Source organism: Nesoenas mayeri (genome assembly GCF_963082525.1).
Source record: "Nesoenas mayeri genome assembly, chromosome: 4".
NCBI classification, from domain to species: Eukaryota; Metazoa; Chordata; class Aves; order Columbiformes; family Columbidae; genus Nesoenas; species Nesoenas mayeri.
Genome location: NC_137540.1, coordinates 25,486,733 through 25,497,033, shown reverse-complemented (window position 1 = coordinate 25,497,033; position 10,301 = coordinate 25,486,733). Strand labels below are relative to the sequence as shown.

Sequence of the window (10,301 nt, the reverse complement as noted above, 5' to 3'; positions counted from 1 at the left end):
CGGCAGGGTGCCCAGCTTTCACCACTCTGATGTGCAGCGCCAACTCTTCCCCCCTCCCTTCCTCCCGCGAAAAAGAAAATTCCCCAAAGCAACAAAAAAAAACCAACCCAAGCAGCATCCCCTTCCCGCTCCCCGGGGGGCTGCACGCTGCCGTGACCCGGTGGGGTTTGCCGGGGAGCCTGTGTGTGCTGCCGAGATCCCCCCGCCTGCAACTCCACGGCCCGGGGAACGCCGCGCGCGAGCGCTGATTGGGCGGGACTGGGCGGCACGTGCGATCCGTTATTGGGCGGGACTGGGCGGTCCGTTACCACGGACGCGGTCGCAGCGGGCGGAATGGCGGCGGCCGCCACCCCCGCGCTGTCCTTCCGCAGCTACGAAGAGTACCTGGAGTCGCAGTTGACGGCGTTGGACATGTACTATCTGGAGGTCAGTGGGAGGCGGGACGCTGTTTCTGTGCTGCCCGCTGGGTCCAGGTCTCCCCTGGTGAGAGCAGCTGGGGTAGGCTGCCCCGTCCCGGTGTGCCCGTGGTGGGGAAGGTCCCTGTGTGGGCCGCGGGCCTGGGCTCTGGGAGGAAGCAGTCGCAGTGGGAGAGGTCTGAATTTTTGCCGTGGCAGGTCATTAATTAGCTCCTGAGGGGAGTCAGGCACGTTGTTACCTTGTGAAGATTTCTGTGCTCGTTAACTGCAACTGTCTCATTAATAAACCCCACATCCTCAGGGAATGAACTGGCCTGCTTCCCCCTGCACAAACTATCTCCACAGAAAAGTGGTGCAGCTCTCACATACAGATAGACCCCCTATAACTGTGATGAAGTCAGTGAACAGTGTGATGGCTGTGAAGCAGGGGGACATGCAGTGGCGTTTGTGTGTGGCTGGCCTGACAGACTGAGTGGGGCTAGCTGGAGCAGTGGGCTGCTCATGAGAAAGCTTTGAGGTGCAGGTCTGGACTACAAAGCCTTTCATACAAAGAGCTGTTTGGTTTGTAGTGTTTACTGTTGATACTCACCCAGAGAAACAAAATGTGGCAACAAAGATCCTGTGTGTCTACAGGTATGAGATGAAGACTGTAGGGCTGGCTTTGACGTATAAAGGCAGCTTCAAGTTAGCACTGGCTTGATTGTTAACCAAAACTGGGAAGATCTTGCACGGGTCTGTTGCTTATTAACCATGATTTTTAGGCTGAATCATTCCAAGGGATGTGTATAGTTGAACAAGTCACATCACAATGATATTTGAAGGGTGCTGACTACTAAAATTTTGACCTCTAAAAATGATAGTGCACATTGCTTGGTGGAAAACACTTTGGGGAAATGTCACAAAAGGTTTTCTGTCTTACGAGGCAGGTGGTATTGAAAACAGTTGCCATAGTGTACGGATTTGCTCTCAGTAAGCATCTACCTATCTCCGTTTGGCTTTAAAAAATCAGGATGTGGTCTAGCAGCCTTCCTGCAGGCTGGGAAGAGTTGGCTGGAGTGCCTGGATGGGGTGGAAGCAGCAGGTGTTATTTCCTGGGGTGCTTCACCTGTCAGGGCTCATCAGATGTCCTGGCTTTGGGAGGAAATACCTCACCTCCAGCTCAGCCACCTCCTGCCCCAGCACTTAAATTGTCAGTGCTACTCTCCTGTGTGGATGTTACTTAAAACTCATGAATTGGTTTCCAGTTGGAGGTATAAAAAGAGGAACACGTGTCCTTTCCTGGGTGTGGTGCAGGTAGAGGAAGATGGGAAAGAAACTGCTCGGCTTCAGCTGCTGAGCTTTGGTTGCTGCTTCCTGCAATGTTTCAGGGACGCCAGGGGCTGCAATAGCATTGAGCACCCCCAGTACCCAAACCCCTCTTGGACAACGGTGACCAGACATCTGTCATCATCTGGCATTGCTGTCCATGTGAGTCGTTATTAGGCTTGCCTGAGGCAGAGCCTGCACGTGGCTGCAGCCCTACCTGATGAGCAGCTCCTGACTGCCCCAGCACAGCTGATTTCAAGCAGGTGTTATGCAGATGCACCTTCCCATTTCCTGAGTTACGTTCTCGGGTCGCGTCACCCAGGACTGTCTCGCTAGGTTCGACCTGCCATTGTGACACCAAAGCCGGTGGCAGGCGGGAGTAGCGCTGCTGGCCGCGGCGCGGGGTGCGGCCCCTGCGGAGAGGCGGGTAGCCGCGGCTCGGAGCGGAGGTGTGTGTCCGCGCGCCCCGGGAGAGTACCGGGGCTGGGCCGGGGCCGTCCCGGCACCGCCCGCACCACCGGGACCGTCCTGGAGCCTCGGGGGCGCTAGGACCGACTGACCACCGGGCCGCTAGGTGGCGCCCTCCGCTGGCGCCGGCTCTCGGTGTTCGGGGGCGGCAGGAGTTGTGGGGGGCGCGTCCCCGGTGTCTTGTCGCTAACCGAGCTCCCTGTCTGTGTTTTCCTTCCCTCAGAGCGAGGAGGTGGGGCGGCAGCTGGTGGAACTGGGCTTCCGCGGCTCCGGGAACGTGCTGCAGCGAGAGGAGTTCGAGGCCAGGGCGCCGGCCGCGGAACTCACGGCGGTGGCCCCCCAGAAGTAAGTGCCTGCCTGCCCGGGCCCTCCACACCATCGGTGCACCTTGCTAGGCACCTGCCCTGGAGCTTTCAGGAGCGGGAACCGTGTCTGCACCACGACTTTGCAGCCTCCACTGATTTCCTTCCCAGGTCAAAAAAGTGTTGTATCACGAGCTACTAGTCCTCGAAAGCTGAGTTCTGTATGTCAGGGATGCTGCAGGGAGTGCTGTTTTTTTCTTGTCACCCTTCACCTAGGCTCCAATACCATGGATGTCTAAGAGAAATGAGGCAACCATGTTCTTATGTGGTAAATGTGTTTGAGACACCTAAATACTGCTACTTGGTTACAAATAAGTGCACTTTAATACCTGGATCATCCTTTTGAAGTTATAGCCAAGAAATATGTGTTTTATAACACTTGAGAATTCTGGGATTGATGGGTACAAGACAGAAAACATACTGATGGAAAAGGGGTGTCATATGAGAATGGAGAATATTCTTTCTTTGCTGATCAGTTTTTAGGCTTTGAGGACTGAGTTTATGGAGTAATGTAGTCTAGAGTTCTTTTCCTGTGAGCAGCAATGGGTAAGCTTGTACTTGGTTCCTTGCAAGTGTTCGCTGGGGTCAGGGAGACTGGGATTGCTGTGAGAGTGCACACTACGTACGGTATCTGAAGCAAATCACGCAAGGGTCTGTGAGAACTAGCACTTGGGAAGAGTTTTAAGTGGCTTAGACAGGATGAGGGTCTCCTTGGACAGTGTTACAAAGTGCCTGCTCTTTTATGTGGACTATTTTGTTTCTGTTTCCAAAAGCCTTTGAGGGGAGAGTCGATTTTTCTCTCCAAATGTCTCTGACAAAGGGAGTTGAAACATATGTATATGTTATTTTTTTTAGGCTTTTTGTGAGTTTGTTTTGTCATTTGCCAATCTCATACTTCTTACAGCGTATATAGCTGCACCATGCACATTTCACAAAAAATTCCACTGGTAATTCAATGCTTTGCAGTAAAGCTCTCCTACCTTTTTATTTTTACACTTTCTGTATTCTGTTTAACCATTCTGCAGATCTTAAAACATTTAGCTGTTTACTTTTGTGGTTTCTTCTTTTCTTAGCCTCTTGAGAAAAATAAACAGCCCCCGTGAGTAGGGAACATTTTTTTGGTGCCTTGCTACATGAAGCTAAGTAACATTATTACAGTACTTTATCAGCATGGTTTGTGAATAGTATAGCCACTGAGGGGGATTATTCTCCTGTGGTGCTTTTCCTACTATTGTGAAATTGTCATTTAACAGTTTAACAACATGTATCAAATGTATTTCGTAATATTTGTGGGCTGAGAACGTGTGTGCTGTGTAGTTAAGTTATTGCTATACTTCATGTACAATCCTGTATCAAACTTCAATTCTAGGCATAAGGTGACTTTTGTTTTAAGAATTAACTGTTCATCTCACTGTATGGATAAATTAATTTTGCAAAATCAAAGGCTTAATATTTGAATAAAGAAAAAAAAGACTGTGTTTGTTTGATTTGAATACATGTTTAGACTTGTAAGATTTGGTAGCTCGTGCCGAGATGTACTTTGCAACCAGATGAGGCTGATGGTGACAGTGCTGATGACATCAAGAGAGTAAGAGTTGAGCTCAAATGACTGACTGGTTGGCCTTGTAATGTTCTTGTAAAGTGTGTTTCTAAACCAGTGAACATTTTTAGTTACTCTTATAGCAATTTCAGTTCTGCGTGCAGAGATGAGTGAAAAAGAACTAAAGCCAGAGCTCTCAGGTCAGTTACTTCTCTCTTTGATGTCTTGAGTGGATATTCTGCCCTACTGTCCTTTTTTTTGTGGTTACTCTTTGTTAAATTTCCCATTAGTTTGTAGGTGGTGGTGTCAGGGCTGATTCATAGGGTTAAGTGGGCTATTTTAACTGCATTTAGGTGAGCAGATTATCCACATGTCAGATGTTGCTGCTGTTAGGGCTTCTGAACTGTCTGCTTGCAGAAATGTTTCTGTGGTTCTCTCTGAGCAGAAAAAAATTTCCTTGAGTTGGACTTGGCTGCACACGTCTTAGAACCTCTCACAGTGAATTCTGACCACCTAAATTATTTTTGCATATGAAAGCAAACCCCTTAGGCAGGTGTCTTCAGGATTTCTGCTTTGATGCTCCTCTCCACCCCCCACCTACTGCGATTACACTGCTGTCCCATACAAGGGGGTTGACAGGGCTGTTTCCCTTCCACAATAATCTCCTCCATCAATGAAAAACTATGTTGAGCCTTTAAACTAGAAGGTTGGGATATGTGGCTCAGGAGGTTCATATGGTGAGGGGTTGCTTGGGTTAAAACACAGAGGACTTAGCTGGTGACTTTTTCTGTTCTCTTTGGCAAACAAACTTGTGTTTAGTGGTTTTGGAAATACCTGCAAGTGGCTGATATTCATAGCAATGGTGTTCCCACAGCTAGAGTGCTTTCGTCACCGAGCCATAAGGAATGCTGTACACCATTGGTATTGCGCAGCAACAACTTCAAGCTCCAGTTGCTGGAAAGTATTAAAATAAGCGAAAAGCCATGATATATATCTATATCTATAGATATAGATATATAGATATATCTATATATATATGTCTGCTGCATTTTGCCTCCATAGGGTGCCACTAGGTACTATGCATAGCTACCATGTTTGCTGTAGGCTTCTATAATTCCCATTTTATGTGTAAAATTCATCTGTCAGTGATCAGGACTGTTTAACTTACACAGGCTGTATTAGTTGGCAACCTTTTACTGCCATGCCTTCTGCTGCTGCAACTGTATCACAGAACAATCACAGAAACTTGTAATTTATAGGAAATATAATAGCCTTATGGAAATATTAGTAAGTGGGAAGTGTCCTCTTAACTGCAACAAAATATTTCCTGTGGAGTAGCAACAAATCAACAAGACCGAATTCACTAGATGATTTAGAGTGGTAGTAAAGGTGAGCACAAAGAAGGTGGTCATTCTTACAGTGCCTCTCTGTTTTTGTAGTTGTTGCTTAAATGTAATGGTCAGGGTTAGCTCAAGAATTAAGTTGTCTTCATGTGTGGGAAGGCTCATCTTGACTAATATTTGAAAACATGGGCTTCAGAGTAGTTACGTATTACACCATATTGCAAAACTCCTGAACAGAAGGGCCAATTTTTTCCCTCAAGTGTCTAGAATGGTAGTGTGGTTTTCCCCTGAATCCTTACCTCTGTTTTCCGAATGCCTCTTGCTTAGCTAAGTAGTGTTAGCAATTAAGGCATGTAGTTGGTAGGATTGGTAGCACTTCCTTTAGAAATGGTAAAAATAAGTTGAGTACCTGTTGCAGAAGATGGATTTGGGTGGGCTGGAGGCAGTGCATTTAGTTCCTCTTCTTGACTCTCTGTGAAGCAGTCTTAACTTTTCTGGTCTTAGCGATGCATCTGAAGTCAAGTGAAAGTTGACAGGGGAAAGTAAATAGAAGTAAGACTAGTTTCCTTAAAATACTTTGTGCTTTTCCACAAAAAAGTGGCACCATCAGAGGGTTAGGTATGAGCTTTTTTGGTAAGAACAAAGAAGCAAGATAATAGAAAACAGTGTACCACAGACTTCGAGAGTCAGACAGAAGCACGAAACGCCATCTGTGTTTGCAACAAGGATATATGTGTGTTTCTTCAGGATCTGAAATGAAGGGGGTTGAGCCCAGGGTTGTTTTTTATTTTCTTCGACAGAAGCAAATTGGAAATAAAGAATAAGGGTATTTTTTTATTAGGTCATCTCTAAATGAGTGCAAGATTGTTTAGTCTTTCTGTTGTTCAGAATGATGGAGGTGGAAGAATCTCATGTTCCGCATAAGCTCTCTGTAACTTGTATAGCACTGATGTTTAAAAAGAGCTGTGTTTTGTTTTGTTTTGTTTTGTTTTCAGCTGAGCATGCATAGAATAAATAAAACTCTGGCTGATATAATGAAACAACTGTCAATTGTCCAGTATTGCCTTATGGTTCTTTGAGCTCCTCTTCTGATCAAACTGTCTGAGGTAGCAGCAGTTCATAACTGCTTTTGTATTTTGAAGCCTGGGTCTGGGCTCCATGGGCTCCCTGACACCTATATGGCACCTATACCTGCCTTTTACAATGGGATTACTATGGCCTCTGCTTACCAGGGAGCTAGAGTACTTTATAACATGGATTTGAAGTGACTTCTCAATGGCACATGAGCATTCTTTACCTGCAAGATTTAATACTAAGCAACACCAAAAATACCATACATCACTTCCATTTCAACTCCTGCTCTACTGATGTTCATGTTGAACAGGTGTCTTTGGTGCTGCTCCTGTCATTGGTATGGTTTTTGTAGCTATGAGTTGTCTCTGCACAGGGAATTAGTAGAGCCTGCAGTCAAAGGAGCACTGGCCGAAACTGGGAGGATGTGTAGGATGGGGACATTTTATCTCTCTCTGCTTCAGTGTTTCGGTGCCTTACCTGATGTAACCAGGAGAGGCCTCTCTCTACTTAAGATTCACAGCCCTTGAGATCTCGCCTGACTGCACAGTGGTATGAGAAGACTGACAAGGGAAAAACCCAAACCAAACAAGTGGAACCATCCTTGTTTAGGTTTTCCTCTGCAGAAGGGCTGCTGCTTAAATTTGGAATATCAGGGCAGGTGTTAGAAATGCTTTGCAGCTACCTCTGTGCAGGTATGCAGGGATATTTACAGCACTGTCCCAGGAAATCCAAGAGTAATGGCCAGCTATAAGCTTCTCTGGAATGGAATGCTGCATCTTTGTCCTCTGAAATGGGTCCATTTCATCATTTCATGCATAAAATTCCCCTTTTTTTTTCCTCTCTCTCTCTTTTTTTTTTTTTTTTTTTTTTTTTTCCTCCCAGAAGAAATATGAGGGTGAGTAGTTAGCCTGTCAATCAGGATGCTTGCTTGAGAAGGGAAGGGTGTCCCAGGTTCCAGCATCACTTCCAGGGCTGCTTTTCTGTGGCTTAAGACACCAGCGTTGGCATTTGGAGCATGGCCAGGAATCCAAAAGTATTCCTCCCATGCAAATGCCCCACAGGGTGGCCTGAGAGGGTGAGAGCAGAACAGCAAATGGCAAAACTGGGCTTTGCTCCTAGGCAGTATTATAGAAAGCCTGGTTTTAACCTTCATCAGCCAGAGGAGGGAATGAAACCTTGGTACCAGTCCTCCTAGGGGCATTTGTTAAACCATTGGACAGATATTACTATCTTCTCTTTTATATTCTGCATAAGCTGATTCAGGTTACAGACTGCCCCTTTATCAGAGAAAGCAAAAAATGAAGCAGAAGGGAGCTTATTTCATTTCTGCAAACTATAGGCTTCAGACAGTTGCAGAGCAGTTTGCTTTCAAATCTTCCTTGAGTATCCCACAGCTAACACAGCTAACTTCAACCTGTCTCTCTCAGGCACCTGATCCCTTTGTGCTGCTACTCTGATCATTTACCCAGAGGGTGTGGGCTCAGGAAGAACTCTGTATTCTAGATATGTGTACAAATGTTTCTCTTAGAAAAGCAATCAGGTCTAAATAAAATATATTGATTTTACAAAACATGTGGAAAACAGGTTATTTTGGTACATGGGTCAATAATAGGTCTTTGGCTGTCCTCCCTCTCTTTAATGTGTTCTTATCAGGCCAATAAAACAAAATATTAAAAGTGAGGGACAGAATATTTCTGGTTTTGTTTTGTTTTGTTTTTATAGTGTTGCTTTGGGTTTTGGTATTGCAAGTGATCCACTGAAATATAATGGAAAGAATTAAACTTCCAGGCTTTGCACTAAATGGTAGCCTAATTATTTTAATTCAGTTATTGGAGATGCAGGAAATGTCAAATCCCAAAGCAATTATATGTCTACAATATTAAGTGAAACATCTTTAGAGCAAAATCCTTGGTTAGGGGTTTTAACATATATGTACATGTGGTCTAAAGGCTTTTCTTGTGTATAGAAAGAGAAAAAAGAAATCTGCTGAAAGCAGGCCTTCCTTCAGTATCTAGGATTTGAATCTGCAGTTTTATTTTTTTATTCAAATCTTCTTTGTGATTCTTCTGCTAGAGTGACTCTGTACCCAGCACAAGCCTCATGGGCTTTACTGTGACTGCAGGGAAGACACTCAAGAGTTAACTAATAACCTATTGGTTGAAAGTTCTTTGAGAATCCTTCCTTTGTACAAATCCATTTGTGGCTGAGTATTACATGGATATTACTTCAGAGGGAGGAAGCAGGAAGGGATGAATCTCTTGATTCTTGAAGGAGTGCAGAAAGTGACCTTCTCTTAATACACATAAGAATCTTGGAGGAAAGTGGCATGACTTTTGTCCCCACCTTTCCCATTTTAGTTTATAAAATGAATTTCAACTTTGGCATGGCCTATACCTTCACTGAGAAGAGGAGCGGGAAAGGTACAGTCTGTACTAGCAAGTGCACCAAACCACTTCAGTGGAAGGATGTGGGGAATGTGTGGTGCTCCCAGACTGATGGGTGGGCCAGTGTCTAACAGCCAAGGTTGGATTGAGATAGCTGTTTAAAGCGCTTGTGGCTTTTTAGGTAACATTAAAAATATGGTGTGAACCTACTCATTCCTAGGCTGAAATGCTGAAAGGTATTGAAGGCAGCTGGGCACCCAGTTTCCAGTGAATTAACCAGCTAACTTCCTCCTAAGCTTTGAAGAACCAAGTCTCTGCAAATGCATTAGAACTACTCCTGGTTTTGTCCTCTGCCAGATCTCCCCCATTGCCTGTTACGAAGCACTCATAGTATTTTTTTTTTTGTGAAGTTATGGAAAAAAATCATTAATTATATTTCATATTAACATGCCTCAGTGCTCTTAGCACTTGCTGGGACTAGAGGCTGAACAGCTTGAGTCATGTGGCTGACAGTCTGCTTTTTGCCTCAACCGGAATGAGCAAGAATTGGAAAATGTGCAAGAAAATCCACAGCAGGAATATCTTAGAGCTTTACTTTTCTTCCCCATTTTTATAAGCCCATAATGTATAGATAACATTTAGATTGGTATCAATGTTGGAAGGCTTCTCTGAGCTGAATTTTTTTGAAGCTTGCACATGTCTCAATAATTCAAAGCAAACTGGAACTGCCTTAAGAATGTTCCATGGTGGCCCTTCTGGCCCAGCAAAATAGCTTTTTTGGACATATTTGTGTTCTCTCTTTGTTTCTCTTCTTCACACCCTGCCTTGGAGTCTTTTAAACCAGTACCTTAGTGGGAAGGGGAGGATGACCCATTCCTGACCCTAAACCTAACAGCAGGACTGAGACCAGGTTTTTCCCCTTCTCTGAATTTTTATTGCTTGTTCTACTGTTAAAATAGCAGCATTTTTATTTTTTTTTTTTCAATAATTCAGTGTGAAGTTGTGCTTTCTCAGACTAATGAAGGAAGGAGACAAATGCACCTCCCACTCTTACTGGAAGACTGACTCTTTGACAGTAATTTGCTCATGATACAGAGATCTGGTAGCTCCTTCTGTTTCTATCATGATTTTAAACTCCTAAGATCCAACCATAGAAAGGAGTGGGCTTGAGAATTGCTTACCCACAAGGTGATATTTTGCAGAAAATACTAGGAGATAAATTAGTTGGTTAGGTCTTAGCGTTGATGCTACCAACTAGTACAATTCTAGGTGCTGACAATCCTGGACTTCTTCCCTTCTGATATTTAAAACTTTTCTGCATTTCCTGTTTTATCTTGCCACCTATGTCTGTCTGTTGGCTAGTGATTTTCCACACTCTGATAAACAAGAGCTCTCTTTAGGAAAGTAAA

The 10,301-nt window shown here is 44.6% G+C and overlaps 1 protein-coding gene across 1 annotated transcript in view; it reads left to right on the top strand.

The window, feature by feature from the left end:
• Positions 1-277: 277 nt before the first annotated feature.
• CFAP299 (cilia and flagella associated protein 299) overlaps positions 278-10,301 on the top strand; it is a gene marked incomplete at its 3' end in the record, with an annotated part of 226,012 nt that continues 215,988 nt past the window's right edge. Inside the window, exons 1-2 of the mRNA XM_080343534.1 lie at positions 278-426; positions 2,413-2,534. Of these exons, the coding sequence (XP_080199660.1) occupies positions 334-426; positions 2,413-2,534 (215 nt within the window). The 5' untranslated portion in view covers positions 278-333. The remainder of the gene's footprint in view (positions 427-2,412; positions 2,535-10,301) is intronic.